The sequence below is a fragment of the Moschus berezovskii genome, chromosome 3 (genome assembly GCF_049115385.1).
Source record: "Moschus berezovskii isolate FMDL1 chromosome 3, NW_MosBer_1.0, whole genome shotgun sequence".
NCBI lineage: Eukaryota > Metazoa > Chordata > Mammalia > Artiodactyla > Moschidae > Moschus > Moschus berezovskii.
The window spans coordinates 116,948,991-116,976,215 of NC_142462.1; the positions used below are offsets into that span (position 1 = coordinate 116,948,991).

Consider the following 27,225-nt stretch of genomic DNA (forward strand, 5'->3'; position numbering starts at 1 on the left):
ATAGCATATTAAAAAGCAGAGACATTACTTTGCCAACAAAGGTCCATCTAGTCAAGGCTATGGAGAAGGCAATGGCAAGCCACTCCAGTGCTCTTGCCTAGAAAATCCCATGGACGGAGGAGCCTGGTAGGCTGCAGTCCATGGGGTCGCTACGAGTCAGACATGACTGAGCGACTTCACTTTCCCTTTTCACTTTCACACATTGGAGAAGGAAATGGCAACCCACTCCAGTGTTCTTGCCTGGAGAATCCCAGGGATGGGGGAGCCTGGTGGGCTGCCGTCTATGGGGTCGCACAGAGTCAGACACGACTGAAGTGACTTAGCAGCAGCAGTCAAGGCTATGGTTTTTCCCGTGGCCATGTATGGATGTGAGAGTTGGACTGTGAAGAAAGCTGATCACCGAAGTATTGATGCTTTTGAACTGTGGTGTTGGAGAAGACTCTTGAGAGTCCCTTGGACTGCAAGGAGATCCAACCAGTCCATTCTAAACGAGATCAATCCTGGGTATTCATTGGAAGGACTGATGCTCAAGGTGAAACTCCAATACTTTGGCCACCTCATGCGACGAGTTGACTCACTGGAAAAGACTGATGCTGGGAAGGATTGGGGGCGGGAGGAAAAGGGGACGACAGAGAATGAGATGGCTGGATGGCATCACCGACTCTGTGGACATGAGTTTGAGTGAACTCTGGGAGTTGGTGATGGACAGGGAGGCCTGGCGTGCTGTGATTCATGGGGTCGCGGAGAGTCGGACACGACTGAGCGACTGAACTGAACTGAACTGACTAAATAAGACAAGATTTAATCAGTTGAAGTTCCTGAAATTTTCATCACCAATATTTTTGTAATTTTAACCAACCTGTCTGAAGATGGTTTAGGTGGCACCAAGCAGAATGAGACAAATATGATATAGCTAATATTATTGCTCATTCATGGCAGCAAGTTTGAAGGATTTATGAAAACAGACTGAACAAATGTTTCCATGATGCTGATGGAAATTCTTACAATTGGATGTTTGCATATATTGCAAAATGATCACCTAAATAAGTCTAGGTACATTCATCACCATCAGTTCAGTTCAGTTCAGTCACTCAGTCGTATCTGACTCTGCAACCCCATGAATCACAGCACGCCAGGCCTCCCTGTCCATCACCAACTCCCACAGTTCACTCAAACTCATGTCCATTGATTCATCACCATAGGTAGTTACAAAAATGTTTTTCTTGTAATGAAAACTTCTAAAATCTACTATCTTAGCAACTTTCCAGTATATAATATAGTATTATTAATCATAGTCACTACTCTGTAGTATGTCCCCTTGACTTATTTATTTTACAACTGAAAGTTTATCACTCTTGACCCCCTTAACCCATTTTGCCACCCTCCACCCCCTTCCCCTGCCTCTGGGAACCACCAATCTATTCTCTATCAACGAGCTCAGTTTTTGTTCTAATAGTTGTTTTAGGTTACACATATAAGTGAGATTATATGGTATTTGTCTTTCTCCCTGACTTATTTTACTTATCATATGCCCTCAAGGCCCTTGCATGTTGTTTCCAATGGCAAAATTTCCTTCCCCCATTATATACACAATTTATTCATTGAGGGACGCTTAGATTGCTTCCACTTCTTGGCTATTGTAAGTAATGCTGCAGTGAACATGGGGGTACATATATCTTTTTGAGTTAATGTTTTTGTTCTTCTGGATAAATACTCAAAAGTGGAATTGCTGGATCACGTGGTAATACTATTTTTTGAGGGAGAGCCCTCCATAGTGTTTTTCATAGTGGCTATACCAATCTGCATTACCACCGATGGTGCACAAAGGTTCTCTTTTCTCCCCATCCTTGTCAACACTTGTTATTTCTTGTTTTCTTTTTTTTTTTTTTTGATAATAGATATCCTAATAGGTGTAAGATGGTATCTTATTGTGATTTGTTTGGATTTCCCTAATGATTAGTGATATTGAACACCTTTCAATGTACCTATTGTCCATCTGTATGTCTTCTTTGGAAAAAGTATTCAGATCCTCTGCCCACTTAAAAATTGGTTTCTCTCTCTCTCTTTTTTTTTTTTTTTTGGTATTGAATTGTATGAGTTCTTTATATATTTTGGATACTAACCTCTTGTAAGACTTCCAAATATCTCCCCCCGTCTGATAGGTTGTCTTTTCATTTTGTTGATGGTTTCCTTTGCTCTTTTCAGTTTTATTATTAAATGCATCATAATGACATTTATTATTCACTATTTTCTGACAGGTCATGAAACTTTTATTTACCTCAAGAGTTAAATTCTAGATTAAGCACAAAATTGATCATAATTAACTTACATTTTAAAAATATATAGTGTCCAAAGCATGAAATATAACATTCAACACTGTAAGTAGATATAATAGGTGTTAAAAAAGACAACCAGTCAAAAGGTGAAGTCCAGATTACTGCTCTAGACATTACACATAAATAAACACATGGATAGAGTTGCATAACCTAGCAGAAGATAATTATTTTTACAAACTTCTTTGTTGCAGGTTTTTTCTGTAATTATTTTATGCCTAAATTGTTCACATGCTGCCAATGTGTAATTGTAATTATAATTTTAAAATAAAGGGAATCCTTAAAATATAAACTGCTACCATTTTTAGAGTTAGACGTTCTTCAAATAAAATAGTTCTGGAGAAGATCTAAGTCTTTCAATTCAGTGCTCCCAGTGAGAATTTTAAAATTTGGTTAACTGTTTCCCAAAGTCAATACCTCAGATTCTAAAATGTCAGTCTATATATTTTGAATATGTTTAAGTATATTCAGCAATATAAGCAATCCTTGTCAACTATAAAGTTATTCCAGTGAATCAAATGTTTATTTTCTCTGTATAATTGAAAATAGGAAAAATCATCATATGGTTGTAATATTGAACATAATGCATTTTTAGGTAAAAGTATAAAGCATTTCTCCATTATGTTATTTCTTTTACGGAAAGAATGAATGGAAAAAAAACAGTAAAATTTAATGCTTTTAAAATAAGGTAATAAAAATTAGCATCTCTAAACTATTATCTAGTTCAAAATTATTTTTAGAGTATAATTTTTTAGCATAATTTTATTTTCACACTTGTTCTTAGCTATACATTTTCCCTTCCATTCCTGTAATACTGTCAAGATGTTAGAGCTATATTTTTGTTGTTCTGATGTAGCTGTGAATACTTTATTGTACATTGCATTACAGGAAAGCTTATAGAACCTTTCATTATAGGAGAGGGCCAGTATAGGAGCCTTCTGGTAATTGGAAGTTAGGAAGTTTCTACTGAGTCATCGTGGAGACAAATTCTACCCTGTATCCTGACTGAAAGCTCTCATTCTCACAAAAAAGGTCATGGAAGAGGGAACACACACACACACATTTGGACACAACACTGGCATTATACAAAACAGTACAATGACCCAAATGTCAAGGATTCAGAGATACATCAGGTTAAAAGAGCAGACACTGCTAGGTTGAAGTCAGAGAGACAAGTGAATGAATCTCATTTTTCCCTACTTATTGTGTGGCTGGAGACAGTACTTAAAATATAGGACCCTCGTGGTAAAATAGGAACAATCTTATGTCATAGAAAATTAAGGCCTGCCAATAATATACTGCATCAGCACAGTGCTTAACATGTAACATACACTGAGAAAATGCTGTTCTCAAGTACATAATGTCTAGAGGCCAGTGGTCAAGCCTGAAGCCTGAGGGTTGTCCCCAGTTGTGGACACGATAGGAAGAGTCATGTGTGCAGCTGCCCAGAAGTAAGGCTCTCTCCACTTGAGTTCTGCCTCCAAAAGCAGGGGCCCTGCTCTGGGGCCTCTCACAGCTGAAGAAGTAGTTGTGTTGGCAGCAGTTGTATACTTACTTACTAGTAATCGCTATTATGCCAGATTAATATTGTTCATTTGCCTTCAGAGTCTTCAGATATCTCTGGTTTCTTATCCCCAGCAAGGATCCCTTCATTCTTCTACTATCTGAGAAAGCAATATCTTTTATGGCCACAAGACAATGTCAGGGGCTCTGAAAAATCAAGGGAGTAATATCTTCTATCCAGATGTGGTACGTTTTTTTCCCCTTAAGAATAATGTAAAGAACCTGCTAGGTGACCAGCAGCATTGACAGTTGATCCTTAAACAACACGAACTTTTGAAAATCCATGTATAACTTATAGCTGGCCCTCCATACAGGTGGATCTTCTGTATCTGTGGATTCAATCAACAACAGATTGTGCAGCACCATACATAGTATTTACTTTTGAACAAATTTGCATATAAGTGGGTCAATGCAGTTCAAACCCCATGCTGTTCAAGTGCTAACTGTACATGGGTAGGGGGCTCTCATTTCTCAAAAAAGGTGCTTCTTTTTCACTTTCTCTACCATTTTCTCAAATAAAGACTAATCTTAGTACCCATGGTGTAGAACAGCAGTCCCCAAGCTATTTGGCACCAGGGATCGGTTTCACAGAAGACGATTTTTCCACAGACAGGGTGGGGATCATTCAAGCATGTTACATTTATTTTGCTTTCATTTATTCTACTTTATTTCAAGGGCTTCCCTTGTGGCTCAGCTGGTAAAGAATCCAGCTGCAATGCAGGAGACCTGGGTTCGATCCTTGGGGTTGGGAAGATCTCCTGGAGAAGGAAAAGGCTACCCACTCTGGTATTCTGGCCTGGAGAATTCCATGGACTGTATAGGCCATGGGGTTGCAAAGAGCTGGACACGACTGAGCAACTTTCACTTTCACTTTCTTATTTCAATTATTACTACATTAGCTTCACCTCAAATCGCCAGGCATTAGACCTTGGAGGTTGGGGACCCCTAGTGATAGAAGGTTCAATCCAGGGACTGATGACAAATATAAGTACACAAGAATCAGAGCAGGTAGTGGGCAATACAATTCAATAGAAGAAAATGACCTAGGCTTTAATTAGAAGCCCCAATGGCTGTAGAGGTAAAGAACCTGTCTGCCAATGCAGGAGACACAGGAGACATGGGTTTGATCCCTGGGTAGGGAAGATCCCCTGGAGAAGGAAATGGCAATCCACTCCAGTGTTCTTGCCTGGGAAATTCCATGGACAGAAAAGCCTGGCTGGCCACAGTCCAAGGGATTGGAGCCCCAGGGAGGCTAGAGCCTGCCAGGCTACAGTCCAACCTAGGTCATTTTCTTCTATAGAAAGAAGAAAATTACCAGCTTTAATTACCTGGCCCAGGTGGTTCATTCCCTTCTACCGGGGTTCTCTAAAGTTTAACTGATTTACGATTATCTGTCATTGCTTCATCCCTGACAAGGCACAACCTGATTAGTGGTGAATCAAGCAGTGGGACAGGATATCAATTAGTAACCATTTATTGAGCACAGTTGTTGGATGCAGATTCCTGAGTTCAAATCCAAGCTCTGGTACTTACCAGACACTGTGTCTGGGCTGGTTATTTAAACAGTGTCTCAGTCTCAATCTCTGACTCAGTTCTATCATCTGTAAAATGGGAAGAATTGCACTTGCCTCATAGGGTAATCATGCAGATTGAGTTAACTTTTGTAACTACCTAGGGCATGTGTAAACATAGCAGGAACTGTGTTTTTCACTGTAAATCACATAGAATAAATAAATCTACCATAGCTTGGCATTGTGGTAGGATCAGAATCCAAGAATAGAAAACTTTCCCCTTTAATGTACTTTCCTGACCTAGGGATCAAACCCAGATTTCCCACACTGTGGGCATACGCTTTACCCTCTGAACCACCAAGGAAGCCCAGAGTTTTGATTAGTCAGTCACAGACCTTGGAAGACTCTAAAGAGATAGTTGTGTTTTTCTAGCCTTATTCTTTCATTTGGGGAGGAAATTATTTCCCCCACTTTATAGATGAAGCAATCAGGAATATTCAGGAAGTTTAAATTACTTATCAAAAGTGAAAAAAGTAAAAAAGAACTCAATGAGAAGAGAAGAACTGGAAACTGAGGAAGCAGTTTTCTTAAACCTGTGGTGAGACAGGCCTTGTGGAAGAGGCGATTCACAGCCCCTGCTGAGAGTGAATAGAATTCTGAGAAAATGTCAACAGTTTTCTAAGACACTTTGATAATCTTTCAAGATCCTTTCTGGGAATATAGGGTTGCCCACTCAGCTGACTATCAGTTTTGGAACTTATATTTTAGTCCATTTTGAGACTAATCTAATCATTTCTGTATGGTTATTGCCTCCCTTTTTCCCCACAAAATGCTTTTACCAGCAGGGGGCATCTTTGAGTGAGCCTTATCAAGTGTCAGTCACTCAGTGCTGTCCAAATCTGCAACACCACGGGCTGTAGCCCGCCAGGCTCCTCTGTCCATGGGATTCTCCAGGCAAGAATACTGGAGAAAGTTGTCATTTCCTTCTCCAGGGGATCTTCTCGACCAGGAATCAGACGTAGGCCTCCTGTATTGACAAGAAGATTCTTTACCGTTTAAACCATCAGGGAAGCCCAGCAACTTCTCATTTACCAGCATATTTGAAATGAAACTGTGATGTGGGCACAAAATTATTTTATCTGAGAAGTTGTCTTTAAATATATATGTATTTCCTGACTTAATACAGCATTCCTTTCTATATTCTTAATGATTCTTACTCCTTGCTGCTTCTTATTAATCCTAAAACTCATGGATCCATTGAATTGGAAGAAATATTAAGGATCAACTTGGCCAAATTTCTTCATTGAAAGCATAAGCATCTTCTCAACTACAGCCATGGAGACTCAAAGAGATCTTTAACCAAATGTAAGTATCTTGAATAAGCCATTTTTATCTTCTATATGGACAAACTTTTTTTTCTATTTTCAGTGGACTTATTTATTGTTTATTGTCTTTCCCTTTCCCATATAGGTCCAGACAAGAGTAAAAGTAAGTCTTCTTCTTTCTCTCTCTCTCTTTCAAAGGATAAGACAAGAGAAGACATGAGATAGCAGTGGTTCTCAAACCTGAGTTTGCATCAGAACCACTTGGAGCATTTTTAAAACTCTAATTGCTGGGCTCCACTCTGTGGCCTCTGATTCCGTAAATTTAGAGTGAGGTCCAAGATTTTGCATTTTCAACAAGTTTCCAGGTGATGAAGATGGTGTCAGTCAAGGAATAGCCCATAAGATATGCTACCTCAAAGGAAAATCCCTCTTTGATCATCCCTGAGAGAGGGGGTGGACTGAGAGAGATATATAATCCAAAGGTATGATGTTGGGAGACTCTCGGACTGGAGGGGACGGTGCTGAGTAGATGGAGGGTTAAAGGATGCGGTGGGAGAGGGTGTCGGGAAGATTCCTGGAGGGCCTTGATGGGTAGTTCCATGTCGGGTTCTCACCCTAAGAAACCACTTCTGATTCTCTACCATCTGGCACTCTTTGTAAAGACTGGATTGTATCAGTGGAAACTGGGAAAAAAACTGGTTGAAGGTATTTTGAAACTGCCTTAGGAAAAGGTCAAGACTCTCCTCTTTTGAGCTTCACAGGCGAAGTGTTGGGGAGACAGATCCACTCTTCAGTTTAGTTGCTCAGTTGTGTCTGACTCTGCAACCCCGTGGACTGCAGCACGCCAGGCTTCCTTGTCCATCACCAACTCCTGGAGCTCACTCAAACTCATGTCCATTGAATCGGTGATGCCATCCAACCATCTTATGCTCTGTTGTCCCCTTCTCCTCCCACCTTCAATCGTTCCCAGCATCAGGGTCTTTTCAAATGAGGCAGTTCTTTGCATCAGGTGGCCAAAATATTGGAGCTTCAGCTTCAGCATCAGTCCTTCCAGTGAATATTCAGGACTGATTTCCTTTAGGATAGACTGGTTGGATCTCCTTGCAGGGGAAAGTATCTTTGTTGGTTCCTCATATCCAGAGTCCCCTCTGCCAGCCCCAAAAGTCTTGTTCAACAGGACAAAGGAATGGGGAAAACGAATGCAACTTGATTGTAATGTGGACTCCTTCTCCCCGTTCTAATTTCCTGCAGGTGGGATAGATCTAAAAAAGGCCAGGGTCTCTTAATCAAAACGGTCCTCCCTAATATTCTATTTAAAGGTTATTTGGGGAACAGAATAAGATTTGGTTTTAAACGTCGCTCCCCACCCCCGCCCCCAACATCTAGTAACATCTTTGGAATAATTTTAACCAGTGTTCCCAGCATCACCGTTGTCATGCATCACACGGGGAGTAAACTTGCCGGCCAGGACTCTACCCCAGACCCTCGTCCTCAGGATGAGGACACTGTAGTCTGGCATCTGAATTGTTAAAAGTTCAAGTTCCCAGGTGATTTTGATGTGCCCTTTAAGGATCAAAAACAAACAAACAAACAACCCCCCCCCTGCACCCCCCGCCCCGCACCCCATGCCAAAACCCAGTAGCTAGTCACTGCTCTCCGAAGTCTTTAATCTGGGTAGGGAAGAAACGCTTTAACCACCCGGAGGTTTAGGCAGAGGAAAAGCTGCAGGAGGTGCTGAGCTTAGGGAAAAAGAAATAAGACTGCAAGTGGGAGAGCTCTTCTGAAAAGCAGCCACCATTACTGACCAAGGAACTTTGGTAGAAACATTCAGAACTGTACTAAAATTTGCTGCTGAAAGTCACCAGAGTCTTCAGTCAACTGTGGTCTTTGAGAAACACAACAAAGAGAACTTCAGTTTTCCCAAGTCCACCGAGTTTCCATTCCAGCTCTGAACCTGCAGTCGTTCTTTACTTAAGGGCATAGTTTGCCATTATTCAAAGGGCTACCCTAATTATGGCTTCTTTATAACTGGCAGACTGCTCTTGGGGCGCTTAAAGGCATCAGCGCTTGGAGGATGCCCGAAAAAGGGAACAGTGGTTATTTCATGTGACATGAGGTGTGTGTGTGTTTTTTCAAGCTTTGCTAAGAGTTGTGGTTTGAATTTGTCTTGGAGGGAAATGGGATGCAATGATAATAACTTCAGTAACTTGTGCCTCTTACCTGGTGAATAGAACACAAATCTGAAATATTTGGTTAAAGTCTCTGCTTATTCAAGAATTTAAAGAAATAAATTTCACTGATTCACATTGCAAATAAACTCCACATCCTTAACTGTAGAAGAAGCTATTTCTTTTCAATGCTTTTCTCTTGTGTAGCTGTTTTTGACTAGTTGACTCAAAGAGTCTGGATAAAATGTCTTGAAAAATGGGCTTCCATGGATAAAATGTAATGCTTAAGTATTTTTCTTAATCTGTACAAACTCTTCATTCCTGGAGGTAGCTTTGTATTTTCCACTAATTATGATGGGCAGAATTTTCCCTCCATATCTGGTATTCAGAAATTTTGTGTGTGTGTGTACATGTGTGTTTTCCTCAAAGACTTAAATGCTTGGAAGTTTTTTTCTCCCCCTTCCCACAAAGAACATGTGGGCTTCCCTGATAGTTCAGTTGGTAAAGAATCTGCCTGCAATGCAGGAGGCCCCAGTTCGATTCTGGGGTCAGGAAGATCTGCTGGAAAAGGAATTGGCTACCCACTTTGGTATTCTTGGGCTTCCCTTGTGGCTCAGCTGGTAAACAATCTGCTACAGTGTGGGAGACCTGGGCTCAGTCCCTGGGTTGGGAAGATCCGCAGGAGAAGGGAAATGCTACCCACTCCAGTATTCTGGCCTGGAGAATTCCATGGACTGTATAGTCCCTGGGGTCGCAAAGAGTCAGACACAGCTGAGCGAGTTTCACAAAGAACATGCGATTCTCAAGACCAGAATTATTTTCAAAGTAACATCCCTATGCCTAGCAGTGACTCATTTATAAGCCAGCTGGTCTCTATTAATAAGTCTCTCATATAATCATCTTTAAATCGGGGTATTTCTAAATCCACATTTCTTTTCAAAATCCTGTAAATGATAGACTGGCCAAAATTCTGGTCCATCAAATCCAAATTCTAATTATAGGCATTCACGTTTCATCTTCTGGCGGCACAAGTTTCATTTCTCATGATCTTTTTCACTAGGGTGGTCTCCTCAGTGTTTAAACAGCAAGACTTCTTGTTTGTTTATTATCCCCTCATTCCTGTTGCTTTCCATGCCAGGTGCCGCCACATCTTTCCTAATGACAGCTGCCTGCCTTAGCTGCCGTCAGCCCCATGAGGACCATTGTGCCAGTTTAAATGCTCCCCCCGCCCAAACTGCCTAAACCACACACTTGTTTCAAGAAATGGAACACAGAGAAATACTTCTCTGTAAAATTGGCAACCCTTCTGCCTTTGAGTGTCTTTAAAATGCCCCCTTGCCCCCTTGTAGCCAACCAAGGACTGCCAAATGTCCTTAAAGTCCAATTAGAAAGACTTCTCTACTTTAAAAAAAAAAAAAATTCCTGCCATGGTAGAATGTTTGCTGCTCAGAGACTTGTCTCAGCGTTCCCTATTTTTACTGAAGAAACTTACTACTTACTCTCCTTGTTCCTCTACTGACATAAAGGTAACAGCATATGGATTTGAGCCAAAAGTCTACGGTTAAAACCCCAGGTTTCTTGCACGGCAGGCAGATTCTTTACTGTCTGAGTCACCAGGGAAGCTCACACTTCCAAAACTTGTGTCTCAGACTTCGTTTTGCCTTTGCCTTTGACATCTACGTTCTATCAACTTTTCAGAAGTCCTTTTGGTTCCAACCTCGCGGTAGCTATCCAGCACTCAGCTTCCCCTTCCCTGTGTTCATACCTCACCCCACCCCACCCCCAGACTTACACACCCCTGCTCCCTCTGCAGGAACTGTGAAGTCATGGTGAGGAAGTGAAGGGAGGGGTGCTGTATCTTCTCGTTTTTTCTCCCCGTGTTTCCTCTCTACCATCGCTCTCTTCCTCCCTCCCTTGTTTTTTCTCTCCACTTCCTTTTTCTTTTACAACATCCATAAACTGAACCTAAGCATAAACACACAATGTCCTGTCAATAAATGTGCTTGAGTATGATCATACTCATCTTCAAGGGCAGTGAGAACAAAGCTAGCCACATTACCATGTTGTTTTTCATATGCAATATTTAGTCATGATATAGAATGTGTAATATCCCTTATACATTATTAGGATCAATAGTTCAAATATTCATGTAAATAATATTGCTGCTAAGTCACTTCAGTTGTGTCCGACTCTGTGCGACCCCATAGACGGCAGCCTACCAGGCTCCCCATCCCTGGGATTCTCCAGGCAAGAACACTGGAGTGGGTTGCCATTTCCTTCTCCAATGTGTGAAAGTGAAAAGTGAAAGTGAAGTCGCTCAGTCATGTCCAACTCATAGCGATCCCACGGACTGCAGCCTACCAGGCTCCTCCATCCATGGGATTTTCTAGGCAAGAGTACTGGAGTGGCTTGCCATTGCCTTACATTTTTTAAAAACTTAAAAAATTTGTAAATATTCTTAAAAAACAATATTTCTGTCTGTTATCCTAATCAGTTGATCTATATCTTTAGTTTGAATAGTAATCAAAGTGCTTGACCTATAGTGAAGTTTTACTAAATATTTTTGAACGAATAGAGGTATGAAAAAAATGGCTGAATGAATGAAGAAGTAATCATAATATATGTTATAAATGAGGAAAAGGACTTATTGACAGGAAAGTGTTAGGAGTTTGGGAGGAGGAATAAAAATAGAATTTGAACAGCTGTCAAGGCCAATATGGTGTTGTATATCTGCAATTCTAATTCACTGTTTTGATGGACATTATAGTTAATGCTTCTCAGTCAGTTGCGAAGGAGGCAGCTTGATGTATATTACTTATCAATAGTCCTTCAAACAATAAAACATATCTACTGTCCTATTGGAGAAGGAAATGGCAACCCACTTCAGTATTCTTGCCTGGAGAATCCCATGGACAGAGGAACCTTGCGGGCTACAGTCCATGGGGTCACAAGAGTCGGACACGACTGAGTGACTTTCACTTCACTTCACTTCACTACTGTCCTATAGAAAGCAACTTTTTTCATTGAAATTACTAAGCATCCTGAGGAGAGAAAAGAGAACATGCATATATCAAGAATTTATTTTTAATGTAAAATGTTATTATAATAATATCTAGAAAATATTCCCTAGCTGGATTATTAATTTCAAAAATAGAAACATTTTCTAAAGGTTTATAACCCATGATATTACTTTGCATAATATTATACATGCAGTAGGTACTGAAACAGAAACTTTTTATTTTTTTTTTTGATGGCTGAACTGTATTTTATTTTCTTGGTTTTACTGAGGAACAGCTGATACACAATATTCTGTTTCAGGTGTACATAATGATTCACAAATTTTAAATGTTATTATTTCATTTATAGTTATTATAAAATATTGACTATATATTCCCTGTGTTGTACAGTATATCCTTGTAGCTTATTTACTTTACACATATGTATTTGATACATATTGTACCTCTTTTTTTTTAAATTTATTTATATTTTAAATAAAGAGTGGAGTAAATGAGATTAAAAGCTCTTCCAACTCTGATTAGTGATTTATTTTCATAAGCTTCTTTGTCTGAGGTTGTGTTACTACAATTTTCTGAAATAATTTGCCTTTCATCATATTTATTTGTTTAATTGGAGGATAATTGCTTTACAGGGTGCTGGTCTCTGCCGAACAACAATCATTATATTTTAAATTGAAATACACTTGACATAGAACATTTTGTAAATTTAAGGTGTACAGTGTTCATTTGTTACATTTATATGTTGTAATGTGATTGTCATTGTAACAATAATTAGCACCTCTTTCACAATACATAATTATCCTTTTTTTTTTATAGTGGTTGGAGTAAGTAAATTCTAGTAGCTTACCAAGTTTGATTATAACACAATGTTGTTGTCTACTTGTCCATTAGGTCTCTAGGGCTGATTTACTGCTGCTGCTGCTGCTAAGTCGCTTCAGTCATGTCCGACTCTTTGCAACCCCATAGACGGCAGCCCACCAGGCTCCCCTGTCCCTGGGATTCTCCAGGCAAGAACACTGGAGTGGGTTGCCATTTCCTTCTCCAATGCATGAAAGTGAAAAGTGAAAGTGAAGTCGCTCAGTCGTGTCCAACTCTTGGCGACCCCATGGACTACAGCCTACCAGGCTCCTCCATCACGGGATTTTCCAAGCAAGAGTACTGGAGTGGGGTGCCTTTGCCTTCTCCGGCTGATTTACTACTCACTGTTAAATTTGTACCCTGATCAACATTGATCCTATCCTCTTGCCAAAATCCCCAGGTAACCCCCATTTTGCTCTCTTTTTCTGAAGTCTGTCTTGTCGCAATTCCTCATATAAGTGATACCATACTTGTCTTTCTTGGTCTGGTTTATCTTAGCATAATATGCTCATGGTCCACCCATGTTGTTGCAAATGGCAGAATATCCTCCTTTTTCATGGCTGAATAATATTCTGTTATGTTTATATACAGCATCTTCTTTATCCATTTATCCACTGATGAGCACTTGTGTTGTCTCCCTGTCTTGGCTATGGAGAATAATGCTACAGTAAACATGGGAGTGCATGTGTCTTTTTGAAATCCTGTTTTCATCTCCTTTGGGATTATAACCAGAAAAGCAATTGCTGGATCATATCATAGTTCTATTTTTAATTCCTTAAGGAGCCTCTATATGATTTTTCATAATGGTTGAACCAACCTTCATTCCCACCAAGAGCATACAAAGTGAAGTGAAGTGAAGTGAAGTCACTCAGTCATGTCCGACTCTTTGTGACCCCATGGACTGCAGCCCACCAGGCTTCTCCATCCATGGGATTCTCCAGGCAAGAGTCGTGGAGTGGGTTGCCATTTCCTTCTCCAAAGAGCATACAAAGATTTCCTTTTTACCCCCTACATCCTCTCTGCTGCTAAGTCACTTCAGTCGTGTCCGACTCTGTGTGACCCCATAGACGGAAGCCCACCAGGCTCCCCCATCCCTGGGATTCTCCAGGCAAGAACACTGGAGTGGGTTGCCATTTCCTTCTCCAATGTGTGAAAGTGAAAAGTGAAAGTGAAGTCGCTCAGTCGTGTCCGACCCTTAGCTACCCCACAGACTGCAGCCTACCAGGCTCCTCCATCCATGGGATTTTCTAGGCAAGAGTACTGGAGTGGCTTGCCATTGCCTTCTCCGACATCCTCTCTAGCACTTGTTATCTCTTATCTTCTTGATGATAACCAATTGCATGGGATTCCTCACACAACTGAAAGGCTGGCCTTTGTTAAGCACAAACTAGTGACTCAATAATAACAGCAGAGAAGTTGGGATAAATGCATAGATTTACTAACTGTGAAAGTTCCAGTGCTTTGGCCACCTGATGTGAAGAGTCAGCTAATTGGAAAAGACCCTGATGCTGGGGAAAATTGAAGGGAAAAGGAGAAGTGGGTGGCAGAAGACGAGATGATTGGATAGTATCTCTGACTCAATGGACATGAGTTTGAGCAAACTCTGAGAAAGAGTGAAGGACAGGGAAGTCGGCATGCTTCAGTCCCTGGTCACAGAGAGTTGCAACAAAGTGTGAATGTGATGGCGGGGACTGTGAACGCTGTCATGTGATTTCTTTCATGTTCTCAGCTACTGTCATTCGGTTGCTGAAACTGTGAGTGAGAGAATAGGTGGGAGATTTAAAGAGTGAGAAAATGGGGCATAGAGATTTATAGCAGTAAGAGCCAAATCACATGTGAATACTCATGAATTTGAAGGGATCTCAGGCATTATGACTGCATGCTTTCTCTAGATCTGACAAAGGCATCCATTATCCAAGTTTAACATGTAAATGTTTAAAGCAGAGAGATTATAATGGATTCTCTAAATATAGGATATGTATTTACGGGAAAATGTTTTAGAAAGTGGACAAACACTTGGGGAGTAGTTTGAAACCAAAAGAAGTCAGGAAAGCACTGAGGGACTGGATTCAATCTCCTTTTTTTTTTCCAACTAAAAAGTAGTATTTGCAATGGGAATTAATAGAAACTTTCATATTAACACTTTTTAGCAAAACTGTACTCCCGAAGGAAAATACAGTCCTTGGAGGGGTTGGCTTAACAGGCTCCATGGGGGTAACATTTATTACATCATGAAACTTACCAAAAGTAGGATATGGAGAGGAACAATTTCAAGAGAAAGTACACAATATCTGCATATCCTTGGGGATTGTATTGTGGGACATGATTCATAATGTTTGGCTGAGATCTGTTAAGTTCCTATATCAACATCCTCTTGATGAAGGACAATTCTAACGAGGTTCTTACTTCTCAGCATAAGCAGGCGCGCACACACACACACTCATACACTCATCACTCATACATACACACACAGGCACATTGACAGCAAGCTAAAGAGCAAAGAGGAGAGGGGTAGGTTTTGCTCTACTCTGTAGGGAAGACAGAATGGTGAGAAGATGCTTAGTAATTTGTTCCCTGGACTTGACAGGAATGCCTCTGGGGAATGGGCTGGTTTTAAGTGATCAGACTCTAAAACCCTCACTTCTAGAAGCTCCTGAGCACCCTGAGTTCTTCTCCGTCAGGACAGAAAAGGTGTCTGGGACTCAACTATCCACTGCATTCATTCCAGGGAGCAGGTGACTCAGCTCCAGCCATTCCCCATCTCTGTGAGTTTTCTTCTACATTCCAGCCCAAATTGAGAAAAATACCAGAAACAGTAGCACTTCCCAGTTATATAAATCCTTACTTACACATTGGCAGGGGAGAAGGCTGGCAGAATCATCAGGTTTAGGAAAAAGAATAAAACATCCTTTTGAAGACCCCTTTCTTGCTCTGTGCTGGGGTCTCAGAGTCACATCTGATATCCACGCTGTCTAAACATAGGTTTCTTACTCCTCCTAGTCAGAGCCTCTCCCTGGTGTCCCCACGTGTGGGCAGAAGCTGGTGAAACTCAATGTCCCTGAATCATAGTATCAAACTAAAAGGAACATAAGATCATCTAGAGGGTCCGCCTCTCCTTACATGTGATGAAGCCAGAGGTGTTATGTGACTTGTCCTTCACGCTCTCATTTCTTCCTTGGCTGAGAACCATCTGTTCCTTCTACATCCTAGATATGTCCTCCTGCCAGGGAACTGAGAACACTGGAGCTCCTTTCCTTTCTGCTCAGTAGGGAGGTGTTATGTAAGTGGCTGGGAGAAACCCTCTAACCATTTGATAAAGATCCTGTTATTTTTCCTTTTGTAGCAAGGAAGCTGGTACCTGTACCAATTTAGCTTACCCTGGTTTGCTTCCAGAATTTCTCTTCAGGGATGGTTGTCCTCATCTGAGGATAACTAAACCTGATATTCTTCACAAGGATATATAATAATTTCCAGAATATCTTAATTATTAATTCCTTCCATGATATAAAGTCCAAGCATAGGAATTAAAACTATATGTATCATCTCTCTTTAGATATTTTTCTCATATTATTGAGGAATATGTTAGTTTTTTAGAAACGAGGCTTTGGCCATGAGTGATAAAAGTCACATCATAGTTTGCAACATTTTGTAATTGAAAGTTATGATGTTAATTATATAATAATGTTGTTTACCCTGTAATAACTATGTTGGGAAAGACATCTCTGTATGATGGATGGCGTAGATCTCAAATAACAAGCCATTCCTTCTTGTCATTCATCTAGGAAACAGGAATACCTCTTTGAGCCCCAAAGTGAAATTGAGAAGAAACTATAGATTAGAAGCAAAGTGAGAAATTCATACCTTAGGGTTAATTAAAACCATATATGGAAAAAGATGTCTTAAGGAGAAAATGCCTGTAGAATGAATCTCAAGAAATGTATTTAATACCAGGTTTGGCTAAATTGTATTAAAATGTGAGAATCAACATGATAAAAGTAGAAAAGTTGAAGAGGAACAACTTCACAGGAAAGGTGAACTTGAGGTTACAGTTCTGATTGTTAAATTAGGATCTTTTCTCACTGAATGATTTCTTCCAGTGCTGATGTTTTGATTTTTTTGACTTGTTTGCTTTATATAAGTGATGATGATGCTGATGGATATAGGCAGAAAGATTATAGAAGTCTGAGAACTCCCATGTCTATGAATATGAAATAAGAAAATAATAAAATATATATGCAAAAATATGTATAAAATTGAATCTATGGCATTACATTACATATAACCTGCTTAGAAGGTAATGTAATAAATCAATTAAAATATTTGTATGCAATAAAATAGTATGCAAATATTTAAAGTACATTGCATCAAAACGTTTTGATATGGAAAATGTACCTGGCATGATTTAAATGAAAGAAATAAAACTGTTTATATAATTTAATTATATTATTAAAAACATGGGTACAGTGAATAATGGAAAACTATATGTACAAATTATTAGCAATGATCACTTTATGCCATAGGTTTCACACATATATTATTTTATGGAATGTCATGTTTTACTAAGACTTAGGAAAACTTGATATCAAAATTTCCTATGAGATAAATGCTAATTTGTTCACAGAATGAATGAGACCATTGAAATTTTAATTTGTAATTCTAAAATTTCTAAGAGCCTATCATTATCTAAATACAAAGAAACCCAAAAAGTGTAAGTAATTTTAATTCTAAATATACCATTGCCTAAAAAGTAAACTTCCATATAATATTTATATAATTTTCTTCAACAGTAGTGTGAAATTAGTGATGTTCTCCAAAGGAAGTCAGTAAACATGTGTTCAGTTCAGTTCAGTTCAGTCACTCAGTCGTGTCTGACTCTTTGCGACCCCATGAATCACAGCACACCAGGCCTTCCTGCCCATCACCAAATCCCGGAGTTCAAGCAAACTCATGCCCATCAAGTCGGTGACGCCATCCAGCCATCTCATTCTCTGTCGTCCCCTTCTCCTCCTGCCCCCAGTCCCTCCAGCATCAGAGTCTTTCCCAGTGGGTCATTAGACAAGTGAGCTGAGAATTCATCATTCAGTTAACAACTTAGGTACTCTCCCATATTGTATATGGTTTCTGTTGAACGAGAATATTAGAAATTTGGCAACAATCCTGATAAAATATTAATAACTTTATATCCAATAAATCCAGATTTAAAAACATGACTCTTCAATAAGAAACCAACTTTCTTTTTTACTCATATATATGTACTTTATTTTTTCCCCTCTTTTTAAAAGTTTTAGTTGGAGGATAATTAGTTTACAATACTCTTGGTTTCTGCCACATATCACCATGAATCAGCCACAGGTATACATATGTCCCTTCCCTCTAGAACTTTCATCTCCCCCATCTACGTTGTCACAGAGAACTGGATTTGAGCTCCCTGCGTCATACAGCAAATTTTATATACGGTAATGTATATGTCTCAGTGCTCCTCTCGCAGACTGTCCTGCCCCCTCCTTCCCTGCACTGTGTCCACAAGTCTGTTCTTTATGTCTGCATCTCTTTTGCTGTCTGTCCTGCAAATAAGTTCATGAGTACCATTTTTCTAGGTTCTACATATATGCATTGATATACAGTATTTTTCTCTTTCTGAATTGTTTCAGTCTGGATAATAGACTCAGAAGTTCATCCACCTCATTAGAACTGACTCCAGTGTATTCCTTTTTATGACTGAATAACGTTCCATTGTATGTATATGTACCACAGCTTCTCTATCCATTCATCTGTTAATGGACATCTCGGTTGTTTTCATGTCCTAGCTATTGTAAATAGCTATTGTAAATAGCTGTGGTGAACACTTGGGTACATGTGTCTTTTTCAATTATGGAGAAAATAAATGTTTTTAGTGAAATAACTTGATTCAAAGCTGAAGTAAAAAATCTACAAGATAAGTACAAAATAATTTAAGCCAGAAGGAGCAAAGAACTTCAAATTATGAATTCAGTTCAGCTCAGTTTAGTTGCTCAGTCGTGTCCGACTCTTTGCTACCCCACGGACTGCAGCACGCCAGGCCTCCCTATCTATCACCAACTCCATGTGCATTGAGTCAATGATGCCATCCAACCATCTCATCCTCTGTTGTCCCCTTCTCCCGCCTTCAATCTTTCCCTCTATCAGGGTCTTTTCAAATGAGGCAGTTCTTTGCCTCGGCTGGCCAAAATATTGGAGTTTCAGCTTCAGCATCAGTCCTTCCAATGAATATTCAGGACTGATTTCCTTTAGGACAGACTGGCTGGATCTCCTTGCAGGCCAAGGGACTCTCAAGAGTCTTCTCCAACACCACAGTTCAAAAGCATCAATTCTTCGGTGCTCAGCTCTTTTTTATAGTCCAACTCTCACATCCATACATGACTTCTGGAAAAACCATAACTTTGACTAGACAGACCTTTGTTGGCAAAGTGATGTCTCTCCTTTTTAATATGCTGTCTAGGTTTGTCATAACTTTCTTTCCAAGGAGTAAGCGTCTTTTAATTTCATGGCTGCAGTCATCATCTGCAGTGATTTTGGAGCCCCCCCAAAATAAAGTCTCTCACGGTTTCCATTGTTTCCCCATCTATTTGCCATGAAGTGATGGGACCAGATGGCATGATCTTAGTTTTCTGAATGTTTAGTTTTAAGCCAATTTTTTCACTCTCCTCTTTTACTTTCATCAAGAGATTCTTAAGTTCTTCGCTTTCTGCCATAAGGGTGGTGTCGTCTGCATGTCTGAGGTTTTTGATATTTCTTCCAGCTATCTTGATTCCAGTTTGTGCTTCTTCCAGCCCAGCGTTCCTCATGATGTACTCTGCATATAAGTTAAATAAGCAGGGTGACAATATACAGCCTTGACATACTCCTTTTCCTATTTGGAACCAGTCTGTTGTTCCATGTCCAGTTCTAACTATTGCTTTCTGACCTGCGTACAGGTTTCTCAAGAGGCAGGTCAGGTGGTCTGGTATTCTCATCTCTTTAAGAATATAATGGAATTAACTTGGAGATACCACCTTAACCAAGTAATACACAGCAGCAGCATCTATATTGGGGTCACCTATATTGGGAATACTTAACATTATTTGTGTATTCATGAAAGGTTTTAAGATTAACGAGTTACATTTTTTCCTATCAAAAATTTATAATGTTAAATAAAACATGGGAAATCCACAGAAAACCCCAAGTGAGAGATATTATACAAAATAAGAACTCATACTCTTCAAAAATATGCTTGTCAAGGAAAGAAAACTGATTAACTTTCAGATTAGATGAGGTAAAATATTATATGTGACATTGGACTTCAATGTTGGACCAGAGAGGCTGAAATGCTTGCTATACCAAAAACAGTGAATCATGTTATCATCTCATGATTCTTGCTCTTAAAAGAATCAAACAGTCTGGAGATAAGCTGGCCTTATGGTGCACTTAATTATTATATGGTTCAGAGAATATTAACGAGAGAAAGAGGGAGATAAATGATAAAATAAACATTAAAAATTGGTAAAGGGTATATACTAATATTGTTTATATTTCTGATATTTATCCTAAATTTTGATAACTTCACAATAAAGTAAGAAAAACAAACATCCTGAGAAACATTTTATAGAACTCTCATTGAAGTAGGGACAAGCACACAAACTTCTTTTTAATTTACTTCATATAGGTAACTCTGATTTTCATTGCTGTCCAGTTCTGACCTTCCCATCATACTTCAGTCCCTTAGAGACTGCCTTTGGAAATGGAGGGCAACCAATCATGGATCGCAGAATTCATCCTGCTGGGCTTCCAGCTCAGTGAAGAGATGGAATTGCTCCTCTTTGTTATCTTCATCCTGTTGTATACCTTCAACCTGCTGGCAAATGGCATGATCTTGGGACTCATCTTGCTTGACCCCAGACTGCACACCCCCATGTATTACTTCCTGTCTCATCTGACCATCACTGATGTAGGCTATGCTTCCAGCAATTTACCAAATATGCTGGAAAACTTAGTGAAACACAAGAAAACCATCTCCTATTTTTCATGCACCATGCAGATGATTTCCTATTTGGCCTTTGCTTCTGTAGAGTGCCTGACTTTGGTGGTGATGTCCTATGACCGGTTTGTGGCGATCTGCCACCCACTGCAGTACACGGTCATCATGAACTGGAGGGTGTGCACATTCCTGGCCATCGCTTGCTGGGTATGTGGATTTTCCCTGGCCATAGTCCAAGTAAGTCTGTTTCTACGGCTGCCCTTCTGTGGGCCCCAGAAGGTAAACCACTTCTTCTGCGAAATTAGCTCTGTCCTCAAAGTGACCTGTGGTGACATCTGGATCAATGAAATCTTCCTCTTTGCTGATGGTGTGTTTATCTTAGTTGGGCCCCTTTCCCTGATGCTGGTCTCCTACGTGCGTATTCTCTGGGCCATCCTGAAGATCCGGTCAAAGGAGGGCCGCAAGAAAGCCTTCTCCACCTGCTCCTCGCACCTCTGCGTGGTCGGGTTCTACTTTGGCATAGCCATGATGGTGTACTTGGCCCCTGACAGTAGTCATCTAGAAGAACAGCAGAAAATTCTCTTCCTGTTTTACACCTTCTTCAACCCATTACTGAACCCCCTTGTCTACAGTGTACGGAATGCTCAAGTGAAGGCTGCCTTCCACAGAGTATTGCAGAAAAATAGATCAGTGTGACACAGGGCAGGATTGTGGTGTAGTGAATTTTTCTTCTAACAGTCAAGAAAATGTCCCATCAAAACCCATGACTTAAGGATGAAGATTCTACAAAGTAACATCAGCAGGAAGGCACAGTAGGAACCCCCAACTCCCTTCCTCCGTGGACATGACATAATAAAGATCTAATTGCCTTCATGGAACACCAGACATCACACCACACATCACATAGTTTGCAGCACCCCAAACTATCCCAAAGTCAAGAAGATATGCAGTGAAGCTTTTAGGCAAACTTATGGCATTTGACCTTCCATAACTGCTTTTCTTCTCTGTCCCAAGGTAGCAGGATCAGGAGAAAATTCCCACCCCCAGCCCTTCCTCAAGAGGGAAAAAGAAGAATGGACCATGCAGACCACTTTGGCTTTTCAGGGAATAGTGTGAGGGTTTGTTAGTTATCTTGCCTATGGCTCAGAGCGCTGATGCAAATGGCAGTTTGGATTCCTTGTTGGGACCACCGAGAAACATAGCAAGCACCCAGCTTTTTATGGATATACTGAGATGTTTTGGATTTTTACAGTTCTGACCTGTCTGCACTGGTATTTCATTCTTGTTTTAACATGAAATTTCCTGTTGACATTCAATGTTGAGTTTCTTTACAAGTGCTTCTTAACCATCTGCATATCTTCTTTGATGAGGCATTTCTTTACATCTTTTACTCATTTTTATGTAATAAACTTTGTTTTTAAAGTAATTTTAGAATCAAAGCAAAATTGAGTGAGAGGTACAGAAAGTGAAAGTGAAGTCGCTCAGTCGTGTCCGATTCTTTGTAACCCCATGGACTATAGCCTACCAGGTTCCTCCGTCCATGGGATTTTCCAGGCAGGAGTACTGGAGTGGATTGCCATTTCCTTCTCCAGGGGATCTTCCCAACCCAGGGACTGAACCCAGATCTCCCACATTGTAGGCAGACACTTTACCATCTGAGTCACCAGGGAAGTGTGAAAGGTACAGAGATACCCCCAGTACCCCCTTGTCTCCATACATACATAACCTCCCCCATTATAAACATCCCCCTACAGAGTGGTGCATTCGTTATCATTCATAAACCTGTCCTGATACATCATTATCACCCAATTTTCACAGCGTCCATGAGGATTCATTTGTGCTGTTGTATATTCTGTGTACTGGATGAGTGTGTAATTATGTGCATCCACAATTATATTTTCATACAGAGTAGATTCCCTGTCCTGAGAGTCCCCTCTCCCTCTCTCACTACTAGTCCCTGGTAACCACTGATATCTTGATTGCCTCCATAGTTTTGGCTTTTCAGAATATTGGCATCATACAGTATACAGTATTTCCACATTGCCTTCTGTCACTGTGGTGCACATTTAAGCTGGCTGTAGGGTCACATGTGTTACAGAGCTTCCATTGGCCTGGTGGTGTGTAAGATTGTGGCCCAGGGGATCCTGGGCATGTTGCCTGCACACTGGTGGATGAGGTGGTTCCCAGGGCTAGTGGCAGCTTTCTGGGATGTGGGATCAGGTCCTGGGTCCTCTGGCAGGTAAGGCTGGGTTCCAGGGTGGCTGTGTGTTCAGAGGGTCTTGTTCATGAGTGGCCCAGTGTCGCTGCCTGGCTTGCTGCTTGGCCCAGAGCATCTAAGGACTGGTGCTATTGTCAGGCAGTGGATCCAATTCCCTGGACTAAAAGCCAGAGGGATGATTCCAAAATGGTACTTGGCAGCACCAGCATCCTTACATAAGAATGAGCCCCAAACAATGGCTGTTTATAGTGTCTGTGTCCCCAAAGTCAGTTCTATTTGCCTCGTACCTCTCCAGGATGCTTCGCAAGATTGGAGGTGTGTCTCACCCAGGTCCCATTTAAATGACTGCTTTTACTCTGAGCCACAGATCTTTGATGATATTTCATGTATGCCTTTTAAGAGTGGAGTCTTTTTTTTTTTTTTAACCCCACAGCCCTATGACTTTCCCAAAATTCAGCACTGCTGGCCTTCATAGCCAAATGTTCTGGAGCTCTTCTTCCTGGTACAGGAATCCCAGGCTGAGGAGCACCTTGAGGTCTGGCTTAGACCCCTCGCTTTTCAAGGAGAAACTCTGAAATTGCAATTATCCTCCTATTCGTGGGTCATCTACCTGAGGATCTAAGTCTTGACTATATCATGTCACTACCCCTTCTGCCTATCTCACTGTGGTTCCTTCTTTACATCTTTACTTATAGAAGATCTCTGCTAGTCTTCTGATCTTTTATATTAATAGTTGCTCTATAAATACTTAATAATTTTTTGTGACTGTGGGAGGAGGTGAGCTCAAGGTCTTCCTTCTCCACCATTTTTGCCACTCCTGTCCCATTTTATTTGGCAATTTTCTTCAGGATGCTTAGCTTCTAAAAATCACACTCCCGTAGGTCTTCCATATTTTACTCCATTTTCTCTTTTTTTTTCTTTTAATGTTTTTATTTGAGTGTTTCCTGTTGATCTTCGTTTGAATTCATTGATCTTGCACTAGACTGGATCAAGTCTGCTATTAAATCCACACGCTGTTTTCTTAATTTCACATATTATTATTTGTTCCTTAAGATGGAATATCTGCAGTCCATCCCATCAGGAAGCTTGCACAACCCTCTTTGACGTAGCCTCATCCCCCAGAGAGCAGACAGAAGAAGGAATATCTCATTATTTTTGTAGATTCTAATTTTTCATTGAAATACTGGTTTTTGTATTTTGTGTATCTTTTCCCCTATTTTCTTTGATATGTTATTTTGAAGTCTTGAGACTTCAGTTTCTGTTGTATATCTGAGACCTCTTCTATTGGCTCTTTTATCTCTTGGTTATTGATCAAGTCTTCCTGCTTTTTAATATTTGGAATAATAAATCATAGAGTATAGCTTATTTTATCATATATTAAGATTAATGAAGTGAAGCTTTGTTTTTTCTCCCTAATGACAATTAAACTTGTTGTTCATCTTACTCCTTTTAGGGCTTTTTCCTTATAGATTTAAGACAAATTTCAGTTATGTTTTTTCTTGTTAGGACTTAGGCAATGCCTACAAAAACCTCCACAGATATCTTTAGAATATTTTTCTACATATATTTCCTCTCTATAATCTTGTCCTCTAAAATCCTAGCTTTCTTATTTGCCCATAACTCCAATCTCTGTTGGAATTTCAGCTATATACTCCTTGGGTGAAAGCCTGTATGAATATGAAGCTTACTTGCACTCCCTTGTCCTATGTTGCTCCGTCATGTTCAACTCTTTGTGACCCCATGGACTACACAGTCCATGGAATTCTCCTGGCTAGAATATGGGAGTAGATAGCCATTCCCTTCTCCAGGGAATCTTTCCAACTCAGTGATCGAACCCAGGTCTCCGGCATTGCAGGTGGATTCTTTACCAGCTGAGCCACAAGGGGAACCCAAGAATACTGGATTGGGTAGCCTATCCCTTCTCCAGCAGATCTTCCTGACCCAGAAATCAAACTGGGGTCTCCTGAATTGCAGGCAGATTCTTTACCAGCTGAGCTACCAGGGAATCCCTGACTTAAAAAGCACACTCATTCAATTCACTTCTGACTGTGTTAATAATTTTATATTTCTCAACAAAGTGTTTTGGAAAATAATATTTTGGAAAATTGATGTTTTGCACTTAAATGTTTTTAAAACTCATTAATAACTAAATCAGGAAGAAAATTGTAGATTGCATCAGTTTGAGGAGGGTTTGGCAAGGGCACATGTACATAGTTATAAACCCAACAACCATATTAGATAACAGTTTTCTGTATACCTGTTTGAGTGGGTAAGTTACAGGGGCGATATAATGCTGAGTTTTATCTTCAAAGATATAATTAATCTGAAATATCAAATCAAGGACTTCCTTGGTTGTCCAGTCAAGACAAGTCTCCACACTTTCACTGCAGGGGACATGGGTTTGATCCATGGAGGAACTAAGATCCTGCATGTCATGTGCCACAACCAAAAAGCAAAAGAAATATCAAGTCATAGGCCTAAGAAGTAAATATTAAGCAAGTTGATTTGTGGCTGTTAGAAAAAAGTAGGGTAACATAAAGGTAGTTATAATGCACTAAATTGTGTCCCCCCCACCCATAATGTAAATATTGAGGTCTTAACTGTCAGAACGTGTCCATAACTAAGCTTGCATATTTAAAATGTAGTAAGCTAAACTGAGATCATTAGGTTGGGCACTAATATGATACAACTGGTGGACTTTTAGAGGAGATGATTAGGCTGCAGACATACATGAAAGGAAAATTGAGTAAAGTCATAGAGAAAAGATTGCATTACAAGCCGAAGGAGAGGCTTCAGAAGAAACTAAACCTGTTGATTCCTTGCTCTTGGACATCTAGCCACTGGGCCAATAAGAAAACATATTTTTGTTGTTGAGTCCATGTAGTTTATGGTGCTTTGTTATGGCACTCCTAGAAAACTACCACTTTAGCTCAGAGGTATAAGAAATAATCACATAAATGTCAGGTAACAGAGTGCCAAACAATATGTATGGAGTCAGTTATCAAAGGTATTATTAAAGAAGTAATTGAAGAAAAAATGGCAAAAGTACATTGTTTTCAAGTTTGGGAAAATTTTCTTCCTTACTTAAAGGTCCTAAATATGAGGTCTTCAAGAGAATGATATCTTCCTTTGAATACTAACACAAAAATCTCTTAGGTATTTCCAGTTGAACTCTCAATTTAAGAAGTCACAGTAATCATATCAGAATTTCTTATTAAGTTGCCCTTATTAAGCCTACACTTCTCTGAGGCCCTCTAAAAGGAGCATATAATCAAAGTTTACCTTAAAAATTAAAACTATGGGGAAATAGAAACCATTTTGTAGACAAAAAGTACATGCAGATATCTGTGTGTGTGTGTGTATTCTTCAATCATCAAACCAAGATGAAGATGAGCAAATTGAATTTAAAAGAGCAAAAACAAATCTCCTCTGTGTTAAATCTTCCCCAAATTTGTGACATAAATGTGACACTGAGATATTGCTATTCAATTTGACCTGAAATGCAAAAGGTCATCAGGACCACATACCTACTTTCTCAGGCACCTAGACAGGCAAGAGTTTGTCATATGAAAAGTTCCTCAAATTTATCTAAGCTTATATCGTATAAAGAGCTGCCGTCTCTGGGGTCGCACAGAGTCGGACACGACTAAAGCGACTTAGCAGCAGCAGTATGCTATCTCTACATAGACAGAAAATATACTTTTACTTTTAAAAAAGCACTGGTCGCTTGGAATAAATTGAGTAAAGACCTCCAGAAACTGCTCCAGAAAATCAAAATGCACACTGACAGAATCTGTCAAAATCATCTTTTTCAAAACCTAGAAGTTAAAGACTTGCAAAAATGTCAGTGTTCATCCAAGAAAAATTGCTGACCTTGTTAAGAACAGCGACGTCTGCAGGGTTTTAACTTACTCTGTAGCTATTATCATCACTCCAGCTCCATGGTACCCTGGAAAACAAACAGCCCTGCAGCCATGGTGAGAACCAGCATCCTTACAGCCTCTGGAAGGTGTAGCCAAGATAGAAGGAACAAACTAACTTATGATACGTGGAAAAGAATTTACCATTAGAGTATAATACTTGGGATTAGGATTAGAACCTAAGCATACCAGAGATTCTGAACTCTTAAACTTTAATACGAATTGTGGAACCATGACTGAATTTTATAACCAGTGTTGGAAAATACAAATAATATTTCTATTTATAACTGCAATATAAAATATATATGTAAATATGTGT

The 27,225-nt window shown here is 39.9% G+C and overlaps 1 protein-coding gene across 1 annotated transcript; it reads left to right on the top strand.

The window, feature by feature from the left end:
* The first annotated feature begins 20,531 nt into the window (after positions 1–20,531).
* On the top strand, positions 20,532–21,464 carry LOC129552160 (olfactory receptor 2A12-like). Its single transcript, XM_088832871.1, has one exon. It carries the CDS (start codon positions 20,532–20,534, stop codon positions 21,462–21,464), a length of 933 nt encoding a protein of 310 aa, XP_088688997.1.
* Positions 21,465–27,225: the final 5,761 nt, after the last annotated feature.

Bases quoted from the DNA above. Each gene is read 5' to 3' on its own strand.
- LOC129552160 (XM_088832871.1), top strand. From the start codon at position 20,532: ATGGAGGGCAACCAATCATGGATCGCAGAATTCATCCTGCTGGGCTTC.